Here is a 26,420-nt window from a genome sequence, read left to right as displayed (position 1 = left end):
TTATTAAACATAAAAATTTTTAAGGTAATAACTAGAAAATTAATTAAATCAATTTAGAATTAAAATAAATTGAAAAAATATCAGGCAATGAAAATTTAACGCAAACAAGCATTTTTTTTTTAATTTTTAATTTTTTTTAAAAATTTTTGTTTTAAATTTAAGATACATTTATATGCAATTTTATTCTTCAAGAATTTTAAGTGAAAATTAAATGTAATAATCCCTTTCTTCCACAGTATGCAATCGACTTTTAAAGTTTCATAATATAAAAGGGTTGCAATTTTACTTCTAAAATACTAAAAGTAACCACCTTTCCTGCAAAACTGCCATTTAAATATTAATGATATAATAATAATTTTATAATACCCTAACTCAGATTTAAAATTCTTATTAGATTAATTCGCCCTTTAAAAGGGGGAGTATATAACGTATTTCTCCAGCCTTCCTAGCGTGCCTTCGTTGTTTGGTGGTCTGCACGCTGGGCCGTATTCCAAAGGTCCGTGGTTCAATTCCCGGAGAAGTCGTTGCTAATTTTTCATCTTGTCTGCTTCCAAAAAATACCTAATGTCTCTACAGCTTGATTATCATATTAATTAATTAATCAATATGGCTTTTACTTAATATTAAATCCTGACAGTGTGGAACATAATGCTGTTTAGCTAAGCCCTTTTTAACATCCATGAGAAAAACGTTTGCACAAGGTCTATAAAGCATTCCCTACTTCACCTACAAACTTTAAACTAACTACTTAAAGACTAACTGCTTTCTGATTTTAGCAAAGCTTGATAATAATTTTAGTTTAATTTAAATTTGTTGACATTAAAGTTACTCTTAATACAACATTATTCTTCAATTATTTATAGCCACATTTGAATATAGAAATAGGTAATGAAAGGGGGGGAATGACTAATTTTCCTTCTTAAAACTGAACTTTTTGATATTTTATATAAATGGTATCTTATGATATCAAAGATTCTTGCTGCCACTGAGGAAAACACAGCCTTGTTATATTGAGAATGCTATACTCTAATCTAAACATTCGATGGTGATAGGCATCTAATGACTGATTATTCAGGATCTTGCACAGATTCTGTCAGAAAGGAATTATCATTTCTTATGAGCTCATTATGTTTTAAAAGTTGCTTATGAATGAAGTGGTTTCTTAATTTAGCAATCCTAATACGTTATCATTGAGCTTTCATAATATAATAGAAATGTTATAATCTACAGATAATACAATCATAAAATGAGTATTCAAACGATCAAAGCACACAACTCAAAAGGGGAAACAATATCAAGTCAAAAGTTTTAAATAATAATAAATATATTTGCTAACTTTGCTTCTGTCATGAAAATTAGCCTTCTTTCTTCAAATAAATAAATAAATAAATGTTGATTGTTTTAGAGTAAAAATTAATTATTATCGACGACAATTTTAAATTCAGTTTTTTCCACAAATTATTCTTCCCCTTTATAATAAATAAAAAAATTAAAAATATGTCAGCTTAAGTCCTACTTAATTAGAAAATTCTGCTATATTTAAGTATTTGAAATATTAAGTTGTCGAAAGAACTTACCTTTGCCAACTGTTCTTATCTTTTCATAGCCAGATAAATTTTGTATATGACTTTGTAGAGATGAATTTAAGAATTCTTTCAGTTTTTCAGAATAAAAATATAACTCCATAACAGACCTAAATAAAATACGAATTAGATTAACTGCAGTAAAAGATTCATTTTCAGATAATAACCCTTTTATGTAACTGACAACCACATTATACTACCAAAAGCAATACTATTTGCTGAAAAGCCTGCTTACATACTTTAACTCCTTTCTGATAACAAGAACTAGTTGAAATAAAAAGATAATATGTTTTAGATGTTAATTAAAAAAATAAAATGATACTTTGAAAAATATTATTTGTTAATTAAATTCATCACATTTACTTTGGAGATATAATGCTTCTCTATTAATTTAGGATATATTCTGTTGCATGGATTGCCAATATTTAAATCAAATTGATTGTTAAAACCTAATGTTACGAATTTTGCATTTACATAGGTAATTTTAGTAGAATTATAATTAAAATTATGGCATTTTCCCGTGTAATGTAGCGCAAGACAAATTTTAAGAGCACCGGCAAGTTACATGTATGCCGAAAAAATAAGAATACAGAGGCACGTGCATTTAACATTGAGTAAATGGTAATTTGTACTTAAATTGCATAAATGTAATTTATCACTATGTTAGCTGTAACCATAATTCCCCCCTCGCATTGCTTTCCAGTAATTTCGAGAAGCAGAAAGTACTAGAAATATGTCGTGGCCAGTTGAAAACTATTTAAGGCCGAAGAGAGCATCTGCTCTCCGTTGCTTAGTTATTGTTGTTGCGAGTTGTTTAGTTCCGGGTGAAGTGAGATATCCGAGTTAGCTTTTTCTTTAGATGCACTTTGCATTGCGTTGTATTTAACGCTCTTAGTAGTTTGAAGTGTAACTACTGATTTAATTGAAGTGTAATTACTGATCTGTGTGATACTGTGAACACTTGTATGAATATTTCTGTTGAAAATTCCACAGTTCTGAAATATATCTTTTGACAAAAATATTTTTTATTAACATATTATCAGACTTGTGCATTCAATTTATTACGAACCCGTACACACGCAACAATAATTTAAAAAGAGCACCAAAGACTACTTTTTTACTTCCTTGTACGAAGTAAAAAGGAAGTATTGTAATCGCGAAAAGTTTCAGGCAGCATATTTCAACGAAAATATCCATTTTGACCGCTATCGACCGCAATGTTTTTGCGTGATATCTGTACGTAAGGAAAGAATAAAATACTCTTTTCCTCTAAAAAAATTATAAAACTGCTTTAAAATGAATTCTGTAGAGAATTTTTTGTGGTGTTTGTACGTACGTATGTATCTCGCATAACTCAAAAACGAGTAGCCTCAGAACGTTAAAATTTTGTATATAGGACTGCTATAACACGCCGATATGCACCTCGTATTTTGGTTGCAATCGGCCGCACCAAACGTATATAAATATATTTATATATATATATCCACTCTGTTACCCGGCTCAGTGATCTCAGTTTCTTTACTCTTATATATTTGTAAATTGTACATTTTTTGCTTTAAAAATTATTGAATTCTGTTGTTCTTATCTTTGGGTTAAGGTTTTTATGCCTTTAGGAAATCTGCAAGCAATATTTGTAGACTTATCAACAAACAACAAGCTGTTTAAATGTGGTTAAGCCTAATCTTTAAATAACATGGACATATTTGTTTACATTTGAAACAGCAGAATAGCAGATTTGTTGCCAATCTAGAGAGACTAAACTTTGCAACAACGAAGATAACGCCTTCATTTATTATTGCGAATTAAATCATGCTTAATCCTTTCTGGAATTTTTTCGAGGAAACAAGTGTTTAAGATTTACTTCGTAATTTTTAATATAGATATTTTGAGTTTTTATGTATTTTTGCCTTGTCGCGAAGTGAGAACTGAGTTAATTGAATGAGAAATACTGAATCGTCCGTGAAAAACTGTTTCTTTTTTGTTTTGTTTGTTTAATTTTTTTTTATACATCGTTCTAGATTTATTATAGTATTTGAATACAACATGTGGCGATGATTAGATAATCATCCAAATGATATAAATTTTGTGCATTCTGAGTTTTAATATGATTCCCCAGCGTGGGCTGCTACTGTAGGAACTCATCGCGAAAAAATACAAAAAATTCAAAACAAGGCCATCCGAATAATTACAAATGCACCTTGGTTCGTACAAAACAGCACTCTTCACAATGACTTAAAAATTAAACCCACGGATTCTGAACTTCTAAAAGCTTCTCATAACTTTTTATGAAATGTGACAGTCATCCTAAGAATATCATAAAAAAACTAGGAAATTATGATTTCACAATTGAACAGCGCCACAAGAGGCCCCGCACTATTCACGATAATAGTCGGTGGTAATGTATGTATTTTCGTTTTCGTCTTATTTAGCCAAGATTTTACTTGATTTTCTTTACTTATAGATTTACTTATCAAATTACAAAGCGCTATGAACTTTGTTCCTTGCCAAAGCAGGTAGACTTTGTGGGTAAATAGTTTTTACTCTTGTGACACGTTTCAATGTACTGCAAATTATGTTTTTCATCATTTTACTTACCAATTATTGCTTATCAGAAGAACAATTTTTATGAAATTTTAAAACTGCCTTACAATACATCCTGCAAAAGATGGCGCAACCAGAGTTCCAATCAACTAAAGTGCTTTTGATCCCTACTAATAGATGGCGTCACACGAGCACCTCATTTGTTCAAAGTTTACTTATTCTACGGACGGTCGCACAGGAGCTTCCGTCGCTAGTAATCTCTGAGTTCTAGCATAGCATGTGTACAAGTACTTCCATATTATTGGATACAACTTAATCGATTCTTCAAGCATTTAAAAGTCAAGTATCATATATTGGTAAAGGCCGTTAATGGTCGATTGCCTCTTACTAAGTGATAAGACATAGACATAGTTTTAGTATGAACGAAATATAACGCTGTTAAGTGAACCTAGCGTCAGAGTGTGGCTATGGTAGTGAATTTTAAAGAGTGCATTTATTCTATTGCATCTTATGCGCTATCGACGAAGTAGATTTAATTCAATCCAATAAATGAAATGCAAGAAAAAATGCGTATAATTTAATATCCCGTACAAGGAAGTCATGTGGTGTACACATCAGATTTTTTATTCTAGTTTCAGCTGCTGTCATGCACATTAAAAAATTTAAATTCTATGAATTCCTTTTCTTTTTACAGTTTGCATACTTAATGATTTCAACATTGCTAACTCAAAACTCACTTCCACAAGAAAACCTTCATAATAGTTAATCTAGTAATGATACCATTTCCATCAAACTGAATGCTGATGTACACACATGATGCCAAATAACATCAGTTAAAGACAAGACACATTCTAATGATAGATAAAATTTTAATTACATATTCAACCCCAGATAATAAAATTTCAATCAAAGCAGATGATTTCATGCACAATTATAAAAAACCATTTAAATATAATATCAAATATATTTTAAAATACAGCATATAAAAATAGACATTTAAATTCATTTTGGAAACAATTTAAAATATAGACAATATGATGAACTATATACACAAGTTATAGCACAGTTAATGAGAATAAATAATTTATGGTTCTATTACAGTTAAAATCAAACTTAAAATTTGGTGTCCAATGCATGAATAGTGCGATCTCCAGCACATCGGTACTGCGCATCCAGCAGATGCATAATAAAGAACTGTTCTTGAACTGTTGCTAATTTTTTTTATTATTATTATTATTATTACACAGCGATTTAGGACAGCTTTCAATGACTGAAAAAATGCCTTTCCGCAAGATTACGCTCATTACGAGCAACTGTCAGAGTTTGAAAGAGGTCTATCATTGGATTGAAAGAAGCAGGTTGGTCAAATCGGAGAATCACTCGTCGTATGAGTTGAAGCGATGCGGCGATTAGAAGATGCTGGCAAGAATGGGTGGGCAATGGCAGATTTCTGTGTCATGACGGTAGCGGTCGACCTAGGGCCACAACAGATCGGGAGGACAGAGTAATTGTCAGATCAGCTTTCACAGCGTCTGATTCATCGCTATCAACCGTCAGATGTGCGACCCGCACACGAGTGTCCACCACGACCATTCACAGACGGCTGATAGAGTTGAATTCTAAGCTCCTACCGATCGTTACACCACCTGCCATTCACGCCTGCACGCTGTCGAGCTAGATTACAGTGGTGCTTGGCTCGACCAGTTTGGAATGATGCTGCCTGAGGACGTATAGTCTTTAGCGATGAATTCCGCTTCCAACTGTAGCGTGACAATCATCGAAGGAGTGTCTCGAGACGTCCAGAGCAGCATGCCAATCCTGCTTTCACTATTGCACGCCACACAGGTCCTCAATCAGGAATTATGGTCTGGGGTACCATTTTCCTTGATAACCGGACTCTTTTGGTCGTCATTAGAAGCACACTTACAGAGGTAGGTTCACGACATTCTGAGACCTGTTTTGCTACCGTTCCTTTTGCAGTATCCTGGGCTTATTTTTCAGCAAGATAATGCCAATTACATACAGCATGTGTTGCTATGAATTATTTTACAACGTTTCAAAGACTTCCTTGGACAGCCAGATCGCCAGATCTTTCTCCCATCGAGCAAGTCAGGAAAATGATGGGAAGGCGACTGCACCTACCAGGAAATATTGATGACCTAGCTCGACAATTGGAGCAAATTTGGGAAGAAATACCGCAGAAGACCGTCCGGGAGCTTTATCAGTCTATGCCACGCTGTGTGGCAGCTTGCATCCAGGCTAGAGGTGGGTCAACACCTTATTGTGTTCTTACTTTGTAACTATGTAACTCTGAAATAAATCATTCAATTGTTCTGAAATTTTAATCATTTCCTACTCTGTACATAATTTTCCTATCCACCAATATTTGTCTCCATCGGACAATTTCTTCTTGGTGCGTCGATTTTTTTGTTATACAGAGTATTTTATTCGCAAGCATTCTCTTAATATGCCAATATCTCTTCCTCCACCTGATCACACAGATACGGCTTAAACCGAACTGGGGAACGGCATCCCCTACACTTCTCCTGCATCGAAATTGATGAGCTAATCTCCCTCACTCAACTCTCTTTGAAACAAACGCATTTTGTTTTCGAAAATAAGTATTACAAGCAAACTGAGGTATTAGCCATGGGAAGCCCTCTTAGTCCCATCCTGGCTGATATCTACATGCATTATTCTAAATCAAAATTATTTGAAACTTTAAACTTCCCGGTGTAGCTCCGCTACGTAGATGATACTTTTACCCTGTTTGTGACGGTAATAAAGGTGATTTAAATAAATTTCTTTCAATAATGAATTTCTTCGATCCTGCTATTCAGTTCAGTTTTGAACTTGAGACATGCAGTTTTCTTCCGTTCCTCGACATTTTGGTCACACGTAATACATCCAATTCAGTACTACGGTTTACCATAAACTTTCATCAGTTTGCCTTCCACCACACTTCAAATCATATCATCCGACTAAACAAAAGTTAGCTTCATTTTATTTCTCTGTTTTCTGTGCACTTCAAGTTTGCTCCTCCAAACTGGCTCTTAATCAAGAACTAAATTATTTAGCTATTGACAGGGGCTTTTCACCCAACATTATTAATCAAGCAGCTAAAAATTTCTCATCTCAGCACACCGAAAGGCACACTCTTGTTTTAGGAGATTATAAGAATTCTGTTGTCATTCCTTTCTTTCCATCAAACAGCTATAAAATTGCACGTATTTTACAGAAATTTAATTTTCGGGTCCTTTATTCTCCTATCAATAAAATTCAGAGTTCCATACTTAAGGACCCCATTCCGGATATGAATTCCTGGGGTATTTACAGGATTCCTTGCCAGTGTGATTTAATTTACATTAGTCAAACTAAGAGAGCCTTTCGGGTTAAGGAACTTGAGGGATATGTTAGGAAAAAGGAAACACAAAAGTCCTCTGTTGCCCAGCACTGTTGGTCCGAAAATCACACCTTCAATTTTTCTGCAGCCAAAATTATTCAAAAAAACATCTTCCAATGGTGAATTATGTTTTCTAGAGGAGTTTCGCATTCAAAAAAATCTTTCTGTTCTATTTAATGACTCCAATTCCAATCCATCTTTACCTTCAGCCTTTAAGGAAATTACGTTTTCGTTTTCTTGTTTCATCAATAGATGGCGCCAGTAGTTTAACTCATATCCAGTAGTTTAACTTGTAAGGATCTTAAGTTTTACTAACGTTTATTTTATTTTAAATCTTTACTATCACTTCTTATTTTCTACTTCCGGCCAGAATTATAAGCGTGAAGGATTTTATGCAAAGTTTGTCTGGCGAACGCCAAGTATTTAAGTGTGGCCTTTTTGCCAAGCAAAAGAGAGGAAGCAGTGAGTTCGAAGCAGGCCGCTTACCTTAGAAGTTACGCAGTTGCTATTTGCCTTCCAGGCCACAGGTTTTAATCCTCTTGATAAATTAAACGTATTGTAGTGTTCACAGTCTCTGTGCTACATACGCTTCCTGTTATTATAAGGCCAATCTTCCACGTTTATTATTCTAAAGTTAAATTAGAGTTTAGTTTTATTTTGATATTTTTTACGTTAAACCCCGAGTGGAGGGTCATTGTATTCCGAAGTACGGAAGTCGTTGTATATAAAGAAAAATAAAGGGTTTTGTATACCCTTCGTCTGTATCCTGTCTACTTACTACAATTAGTGAACATAGCTTTAGTAAGCTCTCTGTTCCTAGTCAGGTCCTTGTATGTTTCCGAAGAAGGTTAGAAGAAACATTGAACCTGATAGTGGCGCCCAACGTAGAAGAATAACCATGGCCGAGTTTCAGGAAGAACCTGTGCTGCCTGCAGAAACGGCTCAGAATCCAGAAATGCCAGCTGCCGCCCTGGAAGGATTTGGGTACATCGTCCAGACCATGCGCGCTTCGATGAAACCAGAAGCAACATTTAATGGAAACTCACCGGTAACCAGTTTTTTGGAAAAATTGGATGACCACTTCATGCTCTACCCCGTGCACGAGTTTCAAAAAGTTACCTTAGCTACCAGCGCTTTGAGGGGCCAAGCGCTTAACTGGTTCAAATGTATCGGTAGAAGTCTCTTGGGTCAAGCAGGAAGTCCCACCTATACTTACGAAAATTTCAAGACTGCCCTACTAAAAGCCTTCCCTGTTGTAAGGGATCGTGCGAAATTAGAAACAGAACTTTTCAGTATATATCAACAAAGAATGGAAAACCTCTCGAGCTTTATTTTAAGAAAAATTCACGTTTTCAAGCTCTTGTATGGAAACCGTCCGGATCCTGAAATAATTCAAGTGATTTTGCCGAGGTTACTGCCCCAAGTGCAAGATTTTATTGAATTAAGAAATCCGACTACACTGGAAAAGTTATTTGAGCTAGCAATCCAGTTTGAAAGTAGAAGAACGGCGGATGTCGAAAGAAGACGCCAATATCAACAGCGAAACCAATTTGATACGCCAAGACTACAGCAAACTCAAGCATACGGCTACGGAGAAAAAGCGAATCACTGGGCAAGGAAACCCGAGCATTGAAAAACAGCCGGCGAACGTCGACAGTTCACTAGCAATCCAGGAAAAAAGTCTCAAGGCCAGTGGAAAAAGAAGGAAAGCACGGAAATGAAAAATAATTTAAACTAAAACGGATTTCTGCTGACGAGAGGGTGCGGAAATCCGAAGGCCAAGAAAACCCCTCTTCCTTCAAGTTAAATACAGTAATGGCGAAAAATTTGACTCTTTCGAAGATTGAAGTGTTGGTGAATAATATCCCAGCCACCGCACTCCTGGATACAGGCGCGCAGTGTTCCTGTGTGGCAGAAGATTTTTTTTAGGAAGTATTTTCGGAAATACCGCATATATAATTCGGATAATACGACAGTGTTAGCGGCGCAAGGAGAAAAATGTAAGTGTATAGGTAAATTACCGCTGTATGTCCGTATCAAGGACGAACAAGTAAAGGTTATGTTTTTTATAGTAAAGAATCTGCAAGCACATATTATTTTAGGAATAGATTTTCTTTCAGACGCACAAGCAACGCTAGATTTTAATGAAGCGTCCCTTAAGCTGACAATGAAACCAGTTCGTGGAGAAAAGGCTGAACCGCCGATGTTAAATCTTGACCACCTGCCTAATGACGAGCAAGGAAGAATCCGACAAGTGGTAAGTGAATTTGCTTCCTTATTTAGTGATATTCCAGGATTTACTCAGGTTACTAACCATAGGTTACAACCATGACACCGGAGATGCATTGCCGGTTCGTCAAAAACCATACCGGTATGATAAGACTAAAGAAAAAATTATAGAATGGCACATTACCGATATGCTACGTAAAAAGATCATAACGCCCATCTCAAGTAGTTATGCTAGCCCGGTGGTTTTATGTAAGAAAAATAATGATTATCCTTTGGAGCATCCAAAAAGGTGGAGATTCGCTATTGATTACCGTAAATTAAACTCCATAACTAAATATCCGGTATATCCGTTACCGATCATAGAAGAAATTTTAAGGAACATAAAATCAACCAAATTTATGACGACTTTAGACTTAACGAATGGTTATTTTCAAATAGGGGTCAGGCCTGAGGACGTGCCTAAGACTGCTTTTATAACCAAGTCTGGCACTTATGCATTTTTGCGTATGCCGTTTGGCCTTTCAGGCGCCCCAGCAACATTTCAGCGATGCATGGACATTGTGTTAAGACCTGTTCTTGGAAAGTCCACATTTATCTATTTAGACGATATCATTATTACTAGTGATAATCTCGACCAACATATACAGGATTTAAGACAGGTGTTTTCTTTATTAAATGAGGCCGGTCTAAAAGTTAATGTCGAAAAGTGCAAATTTGCAGCCCCTGAATTAAAATATTTAGGTTACAAAATATCACAAAAAGGGATCGAGACAGATGAATCAAAAATAATCGCTGTACAAAAGTATCCGACTCCAAACACGGCAAAGAAGCTCTCTTCTTTTCTAGGACTTTGTTCATATTATAGGTCCTTTATAAAAGATTTTGCGGCTATCGCTGAGCCATTGTTAAAATTAAAAAGGAAAAAGGCAAGATTCTCGTGGACGGCCGAAGCCAATAGTGCTTTCGAAAAATTAAAACAAGCATTAACGCAAGCCCCTGTGTTGAAATTTCCTGAAAAGGATGAAAATTTAGAAATTTCAGCGGATGCTTCGGATTATGCGGTAGGAGCGGTACTTTCGCAAAATCAGCAGCCCGTGGCATTTTTTAGCCGAACTTTAAATCAAACACAAAGAAACTATTCCGCGACCGAGAGAGAGGCACTTGCAGTTCTGTTAGCAGTGCAAAAGTTCCGAGTCTATTTTGGAAAGGCGCCGATAACAGTATATTCTGATCATGCGGCGGTAACTAGATTGTACTCAGGGAAAAATTTATCCCCAAGGTTAATAAGATGGGCACTCAAGCTGCAAGAATATAATCTGGTAATCAAGCATACCCCCGGAAAGGAAAATATCGTAGCAGATGCCCTATCACGAATTAAATTAGACGAACAGGGTAATACCGTAAAAGTTGCAATGCTGACAGCGTGTACAATAAATTCCCGAGAAACTGTAATAACCGAACTGGGTAAGGATCCTGAGTTTGGAAGTATTTATGAGTATTTGAAGGATCCTGAAAATTTTAGCCACCAAGATATTGTGGCGATAAGAAATAGGGCGGCCCATTACGAACTAATAGATGGTCTATTATTTTATACAAAAACTACGAATTCCAACAACGAATTTCGACCTGTTATCCCAGCTAGTCTTAGATTAAATATCCTGCAAGAGCTCCATGACAGCCCTTTAGCTTCTCATGCTGGTATTCGAAAAACTACTCAACGCGTACGCGAGGCAGTCTACTTTCCTGAACTGCAAAAGTTAACAAGGGCGTATGTCCAGTCCTGCCCAACATGTCAAGCCGTTAATTATATTAATTTCCGCCCGGCCGGGTTTCTAAATAGTATTAAATCCGAATTTCCAAATGAAATAATCGGTATCGATTTATTGGGCCCTTTCCCAAAAAGTCAGTTAAACAAAAGTCGCTATCTCCTTGTTATAGTTGATCATTTTAGTAAATGGACCGAAATTGTTCCCTTAAAACGAGCCTCCGCGAAATTAGTTACCGATTCTATTTTAAATAAATATATTTTAAAATAGGGGGCGCCCCTAAAAGTTATATCGGATAATGGTCCTCAATTTGTAAGTAATATATTTGAAGACATGTGCCAAAAACTGGGCATACGTCATTTAAAAATGGTCCCGTATCGGCCGCAATCAAATATAGCGGAACGGGTCAACAGAAATATAGTGAAAATTATCCGTAGTTACGTTAAAAATTTTCATAAAAGCTGGGATAACTATGTCAATTGAATTTGCTTTCGCCCTTAGGACCGCAAAACATGATACAACAGGGAAAAACTCCTGCTGAGTTATTTCTAGGCAGAAAGATTATAACATGGTTAGATAAATTATTTTATGTGTAACAAAGAGCCCCAGAATTTAAAATGGGTGATATAGAAAAACTAATTAAGGAGGCAAAGAAGAATACTGAAGTAGCACAGAGAAAACAAAAATTGTATTATGACTTGAAACGACGGGGAGTAACTTATAAAGTAGGGGATGAAGTATTAAAAATTAAGCATTCACTTTCTTCAGCACCAGAAGATAAAACTGCCAAATTTTTTCCACGATTTGAAGGACCATATGTTATAGAAAAAATAACTCACGCTGTTGTAGTGTTAAAGGCCAGAAATGGTAAAATCTGTTCCGCAAATATTGATCAAATTAAGCCCTACTTCGATCGTAATAAAATGCAAATCTTTTCAGATCTTTTGCAGGATCCGGCACGGCAGACACCGCAGGTACAAGTTCCAGAGGTGGGAAAACGACAAGTACAAGGGCAAGCCAATGAGAGACAGAAGCAAGTGAAAAGAAAATTGCCCCGCGGAAAAATTGAAGGTAAAAAGAAAAAGAAGCCGTTCCACCGTCCAGAAAACAGAGTTCACGAACACCCCCAGAATGAAGAAGGGAGAAGGACGACGTATGTGAAGAGGACCAGGAGAAATGACGGCAACTATAACCCGGCTTTAAAACGGAAGATCGACTCATCCGACAGAACTCTCCGCAGCAAAAGTCGCCGAACTGCGGAAGGGCCATCAGCGGCGGAGGAAAAAGTACAAGAAAAATTTGAACGGCCAACAACGAGGTCCAAGCAGGATCACGACAGAAGTTTCCCGGTTCCACCAAGACCAGCTGCCTTCAAACGGCCAAGACCACAAGCAGAGGACAAAAGGAAGGTGTTCAAGGGTGGCCGTACTGGTGAAAAACGGAAGCTTCCAGAGGAAAGCACTGAAGGGCGAGCCCGTACAAGAAGGAGGATCAACCAAGCTACTATCTGCTATACCTTTAAAGACTGGGCCCAGAAAAGGATGTCCGAATATTACAAAGATAAGTAAAATTTTATGTTACTTTGCAAACTTAAGTTAATCTTTCATTCTTACTGCAAGTGGCAGATTTCAAGAAGTTTTACCTCATGCGAGGTCTACCTTTATCGCCAAAAGGGCGAGAAATGAGTTGTGACCGATTTTCTTATTATGTTTTTAAATTACTCGTGCGTAAAACTAAAGTTGATGTATAATAGCGTTGTGTAAAGACTTAAATCTTGCAAAAAGTTATTGTATAAATTTTATTTAAAACGTTCTAGCAAGAAAGAAGTTTTAGTCTGAAAGACTTTTTGAAATGTAGTATTATTTCAATGTAGAAAGAATTGGCACTTGCTTTGAAAAGAATAGAAGTTAACAATGTACTACTAATGTATGTTTTCAAATGTGTAAAATTAACGGCATGTTGATATGTTCTTATATACATGTGTTCTGTTATTTTAAATGTTAAGAAATACCGTGATATGGTAAAAGTGAAAGTAATGTTAAAAATTTGTTATTCGTGTGACTGTAAAGACTAAATCATGGCGAATATATGTGGTAAAGGTTGAATGATGTAGTTAGGCTCTCTGACGCTACACTTTAGAGTTAGCCACTTTTAGAATAGTACCTCAGGGTTTAGAGTTGAAAGTAGGGTGTGTTAAGAGGTCTCGTTATGTTGAATTTTAACACGTTAGTGTTTTGATTGTAGGAGGAAGTGTTGAACACATAGACATAAACACATTCGTGTTTGGTGTTCTTTTACAACACATGTCAGAGAGCACGGGGAGAGATAATTAAAATAGTCATGAATGAAATAAGAATGTTAAGAGAAGTATATTCTATATGTTATTTGCAATGTCATTGTGTAACATTTCATTAAACTAGTTTTCCTTCCAGATCTCTGGAAGGAACCAGAATTGAATAAAGCTCCTGTTTAGATGCAGTACAGATGAAAAAAAAAAAAAGATTGTTGTAGATCCTGGGAGCTGCTATTGTAACAAATTTCTTTCTTTTAAATTTTCTAGTTTCTAACGAAGTTATGATTGTAAAAGGTTGGCCTCGCGTTATATTCTAGAGCTAAAAGTTTTCAACAAGGTCGTTTTAGACCTCAGTTTCAAACTAATTAACTCTGGCGGGAAGTATGTAAGGATCTTAAGTTTTACTAACGTTTATTTTATTTTAAATCTTTACTATCACTTCTTATTTTCTACTTCCGGCCAGAATTATAAGCGTGAAGGATTTTATGCAAAGTTTGTCTGGCGAACGCCAAGTATTTAAGTGTGGCCTTTTTGCCAAGCAAAAGAGAGGAAGCAGTGAGTTCGAAGCAGGCCGCTTACCTTAGAAGTTACGCAGTTGCTATTTGCCTTCCAGGCCAGAGGTTTTAATCCTCTTGATAAATTAAACGTATTGTAGTGTTCACAGCCTCTGTGCTACATACGCTTCCTGTTATTATAAGGCCAATCTTACACGTGTCTTATTCTAAAGTTAAATTAGAGTTTAGTTTTATTTTGATATCTTTTACGTTAGACCCCGAGTGGAGGGTCATTGTATTCCGAAGTACGGAAGTCATTGTATATAAAGAAAAATAAAGGGTTTTGTATACCCTTCGTCTGTATCCTGTCTACTTACTACAATTAGTGAACATAGCTTTAGTAAGCTCTCTGTTCCTAGTCAGGTCCTTGTATGTTTCCGAAGAAGGTTAGAAGAAACATTGAACCTGATAAACTCATTCTTAACTTACCACTATATCTTATCTCGTTTATTTGCATTTTCGAAACTGAGGATAATGGTTCGGTAAAACCATCGAAACTAGTCCTGTGAAAATTTGCAAACATAAAGCTGATTTTTGTTGTTTGACTTCTAAATTAATATTTGTTTGGTGTGTTATTTTACATTAAAGTTAATAGGTAATAACACTGAGCGTCATGTACATGCATTAATTGATATGGAATCACAGAAGTCATACATTTTAAAGTCTTCAATTTTAAATATGAAGTATGAGAAAGTTAAAGAAGAAGTTGTACAATATTCATCATTTAGATGGACATTTATAAATAAGTCGAAACATAAATATTATAAGATTTATTTAGGTAGCCTTGATGGTAAGTATCTTTGCAATCTTGATGCATTATATCAAGAAATTTTTTGTGGTGACACCCCTTGAATTATGTATGGACACTGGATAAGAGAACTTGAAACTTTTAATATCATGTATTATAAGTGATATACAAAAGGACCCAAGTCCTAATGAAATATAAATTGGGTCAGATGTCACATGAAAACTCTTTGCAGTGAAAGAAAAAACTTATAAGAGATTTAGTTGGAATGACAGCTAAATTAGGCTGGACGTTAGTGGGAAAAGTTTCTGGAAGTCAGAATAGAAGAAATGTAAATATGACTGTAACTTTAGTACTTGCAACCAATACAAGCATTTCAGATTTAGATTTAAAATTTATGGGTGTCAGGAATCGTATAGAGCAGAAACATACAGATGAGATTAAACAAGCTATAGTAAAACACTTTCAAGAAATTGTATCGGCAAAATGCTATGGAAGGTATGTAGTTCATATACCCTGGCAAGAAGCTCAACATCCTTTACCTGACAATTATCAGTTGGCTTTGAGGAGACTGAATTTGATATATTGAAAGCTGGAAAAAATCGTACATATATATCAAAATATCAAAAAATATTTGAAGAATGGTTGAAAAAAGTATAATTGAAATAGCTCCAGAAGCCGAGTGCTCTCAACCTGGACATTATCTTCCGCATTGGTCTATTTTGAAGGAAAATAATACAATTAAGATCAGACAAGTTTTTGATGCATCAGCTAAAGTTTTCAAAAGCCTTTCAATGAATCATTGTTTGGAAACAGGAATAAACCTAATAGAATATATACCCTCTATACTGGTGAGATTTCAATGGAAAATAGGTGTCACGTGAGACATAAGAATAGCATTTTTGCAGATTTGTGTAAATGAAGGAGATAAGGATTACCTCTGTCCTTTTGCGGTTTGACACAGAAGGAAATTTGCAGATTTTGCATCATAATCGAGTAGTCTTTGGCATTACCAGCAGCTTTTTTCTGTTAGAAGTTATTAATCATCACTTAACAAAGGCACTGTAATATCTTGTTATTTAATAAATAACTATATTAATTATTGAAGTGGCAAAGCCATATGTTTATGATGTAACTGTTGCTCAGCAGCAGAAAAAATTATTTAAAAATTGTTATTCTGAAGTTTGACCATCTAGTAGATGCATGAACAATTTGTAACTAAAAGGCTGTAATCAAATTATATATCTCCGTAAACTAAAAATAAAATTTATGTTTTACTAAGAAGATTGTCTGTTATTTTGTCAATAACTGCAAAATACATTACAGCACTTAAGCTTACCAAACAAAGAGAAAGACACTATAGTCACATTCCATCATAGAAAAACTAAAAGGTAGTTTTTGTGATGATAACTGCATTACCAACTAATACTCCAGAGATTAGTCCAGGAAGCTTGGGAATTTATAGAAGATGAAGTGATGACTAACAGAAAAATCTATCTGCCATTTCTTTTTTCGATCCTGTAGGGTTTACATGCCCCATAACATTATGTCCTAAACTTCTATTGCTACAATTGGAGCTAGGTTGCATAATTCAGTGATGTAACGGTTCTTATTTGGATCTGCTGCAATGACCAGTGTTTATTTGTTTATTTAGGACGCAGTCCGGCCCGCCTGACGAGTCAAGCTCGTCTTGTGACACAAAGGAGCTGCGCCCACATTAAACTACACACAAAAAACAAACAAACCATATGAACAAAAAATACAATAGTAAATCAAGGTTACAAAGCTATAAAAACCAGTAAGACGTCATATTACTAGACAATATAGAACTAACAAGCAAAAAAAGGATTAATAAGACATTACGTAAAAACAAAATAAATAAGGGGTTAGTATGACATAAAAACAATATAAAACATACAAAAACTAATGTCAAGCAAGTTGTAAATGTTGTAAAAGCAGTCGAAAAATTGAACTCAAGCTACAATTCCAATTCTTTCTCTGTTTGAATTAATAATTTTCATGATCTCTCCAGCAGTTTTATAATTGACTCTATCATATAAATCTTCCGTAGAAGTGATCCTAAAATCTTGATGGAATGAAAAAAAATTAGACCACATCCACACAAAAAATGTTTATTATCTCTTAATGCTTTGCGAAAACGACAATTCTGATTTTCCTGTATACCAAATCTGTGCAAATAAAACGGAAAACGACCATGTCCATAATCAATTGAATAAAATCAATGTTATAATACGATTGACATTAATGCGTTCTCCCTTTTCTTTTAATTAAAAATCTGAAAAATTCCTTGTTTCTATCCGAATCATTCCAAATATTGCTCCAACTATTGATTACCATATCTTCTAGGACAGCACATGCCATCTTCTTTGAGCCAGAAATCTCTATTTTCATTAAAGAATTATCATTTGCAGCCTCTTTAGCTAAAGCGTCCGCCCTCTCGTTGCCGGTATGACTCACATGTGCTTTAATCCAGAATCTGAGAATTTAATCCTACAGCCTCTATTATTTAGCTCATAAAATAGATCCTTTATTTTTTTATAAATGTCATTATAATAATCAGGGCGGGAAAGAGCCTATAAGGCAGAAAGACAGTCAGAAAATAACATTATCTCACATTGTGAATTCAAATGTTTATATGACCATTTTAAAGCATATAGTACAACTGAAACTTCTGCCTGACATACCGAATTATATGCGTTAAATCTCAATCTGCCACTTCCAATTTTGGTGCCAAAAAATATACAACCAAAGCAGCACCAAGACCACCCCAGACCACGCAAACTTTGTTACAATCTTTTTGTCACATGCTAAAAAGTCCAATCATCCAGAGCGAGATAGAAATTTTTTATAAAAACAACTGTATGGCAATAAAAGAGAGGCGGGACGCCAGCCAAAATATACACCATATGGAATGTATGCAATGACCAGTGGTCAGTTTTTGTCAGTAACAGAGTAGGAGAAATAAGACAACTGACTTTGATTTAGCACTATCAAAACATGTGCTAAGTTATCAGAATCCTGCTCATTTACCTTCTTTGGAAGGTTGAGCAAAACAGCTGCTAAAATCCCAATGGTGAGAAGATCTGCAGAGGTTAAAAGAATGTATGAAATCTTAGCAAAAGTCCAACAAACAAATGAACAAGAAATCTTATTGAAGAAGAAAAAACTGCATTAAATCTTCCTTAACAAGTATTTAACTAAAATATATAAACTGGTATTAAAACATTGCATAGTCTGCATACTGGCTTTGGATATTATGATTTAAGAGAAAGAGTAGTCAAGTTTCAAAAGATCAACATATCCGTGGTGATTTGTCCTGCGAGGAATATATATCAGCTGAAAACAAATTATTACAATTAATTCAAAGGGAATCATTCTCTGGTTTGGACAATTCTAGATTATCGAGTTTACACCCAGATGTTGATAAAGATCCTGTTTTATGATGAACAAAGATTTCTAGGAGGAAAAACAAAGATTTGTTTTTGATCCTTTGAACAAAGATTTCGAAGGAGATATGAAGGATTTTGGCATTCAACAGTTTTACCTAATAACCATCCTGTTGTTTTCGGACATATTTTTGATACACATTTAAATAAATCTCATGCTGGTACTCCGATGCTGAGAACAAATCTTAGATGGCATTATTGGAGTTTAGGTGGTTGTCATACCATTTGAGCTTACTCAATGTTTACAGTGTAAACAGTACGAAGTAAAAATATGGATGCTTTACCATCTGTTCTGCCTAAAGATCGTGTACGTAATGCCAAGGCTTTTGAAATATCAGTTGTAGATTCTGCTGGCGATAGAAGAGAAGGCATAGATATGCTTATCTACATGTGGAGTATATCTTGAGCTGATTTCCTCTCTGACAATTGACTACTTTTTACAAGGATTCTGAAGATTTATTGATCATAGGGAATGACTATCTATAATTTATATTGACAATGGGAATCATCCTGTAGAAGCAGCTAGTGCTTTAAATAATCTTATCTGGAAGGAAATATATAAAAGAACATGGGAAATACAAACAGGAAAGACAAATTTGCATATAGAGCTTTAAATTCTTAATTTTAATTAAGTACATCCCCTCTTCAAAGACACGTATTGCATCATAATTTCTCTTCAATGTGACACTTGCCTGCCACTGTGCAGGATTGAAATAAAGGATCTGTGCGATTAAATAACTCCACCTGCTGATTATGCATCACTTTCTCACCTGCATATCCTGTATTTGCTGCTCCGCAGTATTTTGTACTGTTTAAGATGTGATATGTGTATATGGGACTGTAGGATACAGATTGCACCCATTGTGCTATGTGACATCCGCAGAACGTGCTTCCAAAGAATTGTTTACACCCTGAAAATAAGAATGGATATTTAATCTTCATGATGACTACAGTTGATTGCTACTGCATCGTTATGCATTATAGCGCCATTACCACCTCCACCACAGCTGCAACTTAATTGGTTCTCTCATTAAACCCTCTAAAATCATATATGTGTTTGTATTATATGTATATAAGTAAAATATAAATAATACGATGGCTTTCCTCTATGCGAACAAGCAACCTCTAATTAACTTCCCCCTAGACCAGTACTTTCGAGAACATTCGAGCATATTACGTAACCGCTTCTATAAATGAAGAACTCGCGCCATTCTGCGTCACAGTCTGAGCGCTGAGCTCCGAGAGACCAGTTCAGAATTTACGAAGCTCTGTTAAATCTACTTGACTTGCTAGTAAGTATCTTTTGGCTAATGGTGACTCTCAACGGCATTATATAAGCTATGGCAAAAAAAGAAAGGAACCAAAAAAGTGCAGAATAGCCCATCTACACTCATGTCCATAAATTAAGGATAATTCGGAGTCATGTGGAAATCGAACTCTAAAATAAATATATCACCTGTAAAATCACTACACACATCTTCAAGAATCGTATGCAAATTTCAGGAAGTAACCAGATGACACCGATGGTACGTCACAATGACGAGAGTGTAAGAGAGTGATATATAAGGAATACAGGCAAAGAAGTAAAATTGTTCGCAGGCGCTTTATAAGCATTTCAGTGCAATAACCGAATAGTTATGACACAAAGGACGCATTTGGATGATTTTTTACGCGGTAGAATTATCGGCCGTCTGGAATGTGGGCGTACCCAACTGGAAGTATCAGACGAACTTGGAATTGCCCAAAGTGTCATCTCCAGGCTTTGGCAACGATTCCAAGATGATGGTAATGTGAATAGACGTTACAGCACAGGTCGCCCCAGAGTTACAACGCCGAATGAGGACCGGTATTTGGCAGTTACTGCCAAAAGAAACAGGCGGAGCACAGCCTCAGACCTGTCTCGTCAGCTCTCTTCAGCCACTGGTACGACAATTTCAAGGCAGACCGTGTACAGACGCTTAGGGCAGATTGGTCTATATGCTCGCACACCTGTCAGATGCGTTCCACTTACTGCAACTCACCTTCACCTGCGGTTAGCCTGGAGTAGAGAGCATGCATTGTGGACACCGCAACAGTGGGCTTCTGTGATGTTTTCCGACAAGTCCAGGTTTAGCCTGCAGTCTGATTCTCGCCGAACTTTCATATGGAGAGCTCCAGGTACCCGTTACCACCAAGAACACAACATTGAACGACACCGTTACGGTGGTGCAGGAGTGCTCGTTTGGGGTGTAATTATTCTGGGTTCCAGAACTGACCTGCATGTTCAAATTGGAACCATGACAAGCCAAATCTATCGGGACGTCATTCTGGAGCAACATGTACGTTTGTTTCGGGGCGCCATGTGCGCCTAATTTGTGTTTATGGATGACAACGCCTGTCCTCACCGTGCAAACTGCAAACATCGTAAGCGAATGCCTTCAATCGGAGGATATCACCCGTATGAACTGGCCAGCATTCTCACCGGACATGAATACAGTAGAGCACGTGTGGGACATGCTTGGCCGACGAGTTGCAGCCCGTCAACTTCCTCCTGCATGTCTACCGGAACTTCGGAGAGCATTGCTTTTTGAGTGGTGTAATATCCCCCAAGATCAGATCGATAATTTGATACTCAGCATGCCTAGGCGTTGTACGGACTGTATTGCATCGTCTGGGAGACATACAATGTATTAACAATCATACCAACCATGTAATATTGGTTTTTTGTAAATAGGTGTTTTTTTTTTTTTTAATTTGCTGCTCCAGGGAGAAAAAATCGCTAATTTTTTTAATAATATCAAACATATAGCATCTTTTTTTGCTCTTTACCTTTTGTTTAATAAATAAACTTTACAAATAAGTCAAATTTGATTTGCTTCTAACTCTTCCTTTGCCTGATTTTGCATTATCCTTAATTTATGGACATGAGTGTAAATAATCACCGAATTCCCCATTATGGCTCGTTGAAAGAATTGGAATCCTAGAAACGAGATTACAGGAATTACAAGAGTCAGGTAAAAAGGCAGATCATGAAACCATATTAGCTATAGAAGATGAGATTGAACTGCATAACACGGGTTTAAGCATATCAGTTCCGAATGACTTAATACCAATCAATTATTCACCCGAAAAGGTAGCAGAGCAGGTAGCAAACACTACAGAGATAACAAAACTTGCTGAAAAACTTTTCTAAAAACTGCAAAGAGAACCGAAAAACTCGAAATAGTAGAAGAGCAGATTCATACTTCAGAAAGACAAAATGATATACAGGAACCCACCACAGGATCCAAATTTTGGCAGACACCTACTAAAACTTGCAGATCTCCCCGCAAAAATATCCAAATTACAGAAACTCCACAGAAAAACAGATTCGCCACTTTGGTGAGAACTCAACCCAAGAAAAGAACGTAGAATTAGTTAAAGAAAACTCAAATATCCCACTCATAGTCATTACGGACAATGATACTGATTGGCTAGAAATTGAGGAAGTTTTAACAAAAACGTGTAAATCCAAATATGACGCTAACATGAAAGTTAAAAAAATTTTCCTCTTAACCACCACCCAAGAAGATTACCAAAGCACAGTAGAAACTTTTAAGAAGATGCAAATAAATTTTCACACTTATTCATTAACAATACTAATACTGTCAAAGTCATAATTAAGAATATCTCAAGCTCTATTACCGAAACAGCAATTTTTGAAAACCTCGAATCACGTAAATTTCCAGTTTTAAAAGTCAAACAGTTTACTAAACGTGTTGAAAATCAACTTATCTAGCTACCTATATTTTTTAGAGAACTAAGCAGAAACAAGGAAGGAGAAGCAATTCATAACGTCAATAGAATCTTCAGTTTTAACGTCATTATAGAAAAATACACACCCAGAAAAAGACTCATTCAGTGTTACAACTGTCAAGAGTTCGGACATTCACAAAACACCTGTTTCAACAAAGTAAGATGTGTAAAATGTGGAGACAATCATAGAGGGGGGGGGATAAAACACTTGAACTCCAAAACCAGAACAAAAACCTAAATGCATTTTTTGCTCACAATCCTATGTTGGTTCTTATCGTGGTTCTAATGTATATCAAAGAAAATTCAACAATATCGAAAATAAAACTGAAACTCCAAAATCCCAGCAATTACCACCTACTACAGAAGACATTCCTATTTTTTTAAAGCAGCAAGACCACATTAATAGCACAGAAAATTGACCATTGTATAGTGACAAAAGTAAATCAAGAAATATCGGAAAGGAACACTTCAGCCAAGTTCTAAAAATATTCAAAGACCCAAATATTTTCCAACTCCTCCAGCACATTGCAAGTATACCTCAGAAATTCAAAGAATCAAAAAGCATTCAGCAAAAACTTAACTATGCATTTAAAGTAACAGAAATAGTAATGAAATTTGCAGAAACAGAATAACTCAGGACAGCTCAGTGGTATTACATCACACTCTACGGATCTTCACATTGACGATTCACGTCTCACTCAAAATTAATTTTTTAACTCATGCTGCATCCCTTAATATCAGACTTTCTACAATTACGTTCGTCACTATTACTCATTTTTCAGCACATCTTTTAGAAAAAATGCATTTTACCTCCTCACAGTTAATTTATTTTGCTTTCACTTTAGAATTACCTTTTACCTGCGTAACTCTCTACCATGACGATAGATGGCGACACGTACGCAGACTTTAGCTTTTCAGGATTTCTCAAATTTATGCGCCCTTTATAGGGGCCATTACAATAACTGATGCCGACACGATCGCCTACCCTCTTCTTCATTTGGAAGATACTATGCTCCTGTATGGATTCATTTATGCTCACTAAGACTGCCCCAGCAGGGAAATTAACAGTGGAGTAAAGGTCTCAGCGCCGATGACTCGTCATGACCGTAATTCAATTCAATTTTGCGTCAGAGACTGCTTTTCTCCTCTGCTGCTGTCAGACCTTTGCTGCCGCTCTTCCCATCTCTCTGTTAATAATCCATTACTTATTTTGTTAGTATAATTTAACAATTTGTCTATGGCAACGGTACTAGATATTGAGAATGATGTAACAACGCGAGGGGCGTCATTGTTTCTTTCGTGATAATAAAGTTTATATTTGTTGAAACTGATTCTATTGTGTGAATAATCACGGAAGTTATAGTGTTTTAATGATAGAGACTATTTTTAAATTAATTATTGGCGTCCAGTGACAGGACTATTTTCGTATTTTAAGATGTTTCAAGTAATAAAACGTTTTAAAAAATGAAACAAGTTCTGGAAGAAATCGGTGAGTGTTTACCACCAACCGTTACAATAGCAGGATTAAGAGAAATTATTTTAAACAGTGCAGAATACAAAATGGATCCTGAATTTGTTCAAGGTTTGCTAGCAACTGCTATTTCGGTAAAATCCTAGTATACGGTGATCCTAGTATACGGTGCATGCGATTTTGAAAATTATCGCCAACACCAAAAATTACGAAAAGAACGTCTATGTATATATAGTGATAGTATACTATACTCTATATACTATCACTATATACACAGTATATACTATGTATAATTATATATATTCTTTGAATACCCGTTTACTACTCATCGAATATGTCCCGTTTTTACTGCTCATCATAAAAGTCGCCAAAAGTAGCCAAATCCCGTGTGCACCGGATACTAGGATTAAACCGCTATTTCAGATCGAAAATTGTTAGAGCAAAGACAAATTGAAAAGGATAAGCTGGATTACGATCTTCAAAAAATGAGAATTGAGCAAGAACTTCAAAAAACAAAAATGGATTATGAACTGGAATTGGCATGAATCCAAGCACAAAATCAAAGTTAGTCATTTCCATTTATTTCTGTTTATGATGTAAATAGTTAGAAGCGAAAGTTTACTTTGCCTAGATTGGAATTTAGACAATTTGGGGATGATATTAAAGATTGGCTTCCTTTCTGGAGTCAGTTTGAGCAAATTCATAAAGATAATGATATTTCCCCTGAGGATAAATTCCAGTGTTTAATTCAAGCTACCCTCTCGGGTTCCCGCGCTAGAGAAGTTGTCGAGGATTTTCCGGTACTACTTTGGTAGACGGTTGCACGGACTTTTGGTGATTTACGTTGGCGCGGTTTTTACAGTCGTCAGCCATCTTGAAAAATGCTGTTTTTATGTATTTCAAGCATGGTAAAATATTCGAAACTTAAAAAAAAAAAAAAAAAAAAAAAAAAAAAAAAAAAAAAAAATCGTTAAAAATGACGGATTATTTTTTGTTGAAAACGTTGTTTTTTAAGATGGCTGGCAAATGTAAATAAATGCATTTACTAAGAGAATAAAATGCTAAAATAAAGTTAAATTATTACTTTCATATAATAGAATAAAAACACCGCTATAAAAACATTGCGCCAACATTTAATTGAAATAAAATATTAAAAAATAAATAAAATGCCAACAAAGTCGAAATGCGAGGGAACCCGATGCGCCTAGTCTTAGAAAGACCAAATGATCTTAGAAGAGGCCAATGACAACAAAGTATCGGCCTCTTCTAAGATCATTTGGTGTTTCTAAGACTAGGTGGATCGGGCTCCCTCGCATTTCGACTTTGTTGTCATTTTATTTTTAAAAAAAATGACAACAAAGTATCGGTTACCATAAATAACTTGTCCAGCAATGAGTTTACCATACATCGTATCGCTCGCCCCGTCTACCAAAGTAGCCAGGGCCGGATTAAGGGTGTCGTAGGCCCTAGGCACTCCAGCAGCGTAGGCCCCGAAATAATAAACATTTTTTAACTGAAATTGACCGCTAATATTAAGTAATAATTTTGTTGTAGATATAAATCCGAAAATGTGATGATGCGGTAAAATAACATTATTTTATTTTGGGATTTTAATGTTTTTATTTTTCATAGAGCCATTTTCAATAGCCATAATTCCAGAATTGAGTTTATCTGCAACAATGCAACTTTTATATCTACCAAATTCCATGCAGAATTCCAGGGTTTTAGTACATGAACATGACAAGACATTAGCCGCCGGGAAAACCTCTCGGACGGGCACATGCGTTTGACAAAGTTGGCCACGTTTCCATGCCCACTACCAAACGCTTGCGCGCGATCGAGAGGTTTTCCCTGCTGCTAAGGTCTTTTGTTTTAGTAGCTCAGTTGTGTAATAAGTTAATATGTAAACACTACGATAGAGCGTGTATGCCTGTGCTTGTATTTAATCACGCTCAACCCCAAGTCAATCTTTAGTTTAAAAACTGGAAGTTAAATTTATTATAAGTAAGGTAAGTAAAGGAAAGTTGTTTTTATACTCTACTTATTTCAACCTAGTTTTTGATTCTGGAATATTGCTTCATTCCATTATAAATAATAGAATTTTCATTTTATCACTTCTTATTAGTATAATAGTCCGCCGTAGAATGCAGCACAATGCAAGGAACTTTGAGTAGGCCTACTATGGGGTGGTTTGGCCATACTATTGTAAAAAATCTCCAGTAGTAGTCGTAGAAATAGTACAGTCCAAATCACCTTTGGAATAGCTTAATTTTAATCCATACTCGTAAATCCGGGTTTCGTTTTTACAAGTTTAAAATGCATTACTTAACAAATTTAAAATAACTTTTTAGCTTTCTGATAGCATAATAAAAGCGACGGGCGCAAACTAAAATGTATATTTAAAGGTGACGAGAAGAAGGAGAAAACAAGTTTAAATTTTAGTTTGTGCGTGCCCATCGCTTTTATTATGGTATATCAGAAAGTTAAAAAATTATTTTAAACTTTTAAACGCAATTTATAAAAGCTTTTTTTAAATATTTTTTTTTAGCGAAAAATGTCTGATGGATATAAAAGAAAACACCAAAGTGGACATG

General features: G+C 35.6%; 1 protein-coding gene across 4 annotated transcripts in view; it reads right to left on the bottom strand.

Moving 5' to 3' along the window:
- LOC118203795 (serine/threonine-protein kinase Nek8-like) overlaps positions 1-26,420 on the bottom strand; it is a 154,665-nt gene that overhangs the window by 90,964 nt on the left and 37,281 nt on the right. For all 4 annotated transcript variants that reach the window (XM_085816753.1, XM_085816752.1, XM_085816751.1 and 1 more), the window contains one exon: positions 1,578-1,693. In XM_085816753.1, coding sequence (XP_085672879.1) covers positions 1,578-1,693 — 116 coding nt within the window. Of the gene's footprint in view, positions 1-1,577; positions 1,694-26,420 lie in introns of those variants that run through there.

Source organism: Stegodyphus dumicola, chromosome 5, assembly GCF_044657685.1.
Source record: "Stegodyphus dumicola isolate Sdum_Otavi_A_Nest chromosome 5, ASM4465768v1".
Classification (NCBI taxonomy): Eukaryota; Metazoa; Arthropoda; class Arachnida; order Araneae; family Eresidae; genus Stegodyphus; species Stegodyphus dumicola.
The sequence above is the reverse complement of the archived record's forward strand: the minus strand, read 5'-3'. Positions and strand labels throughout refer to the sequence as shown.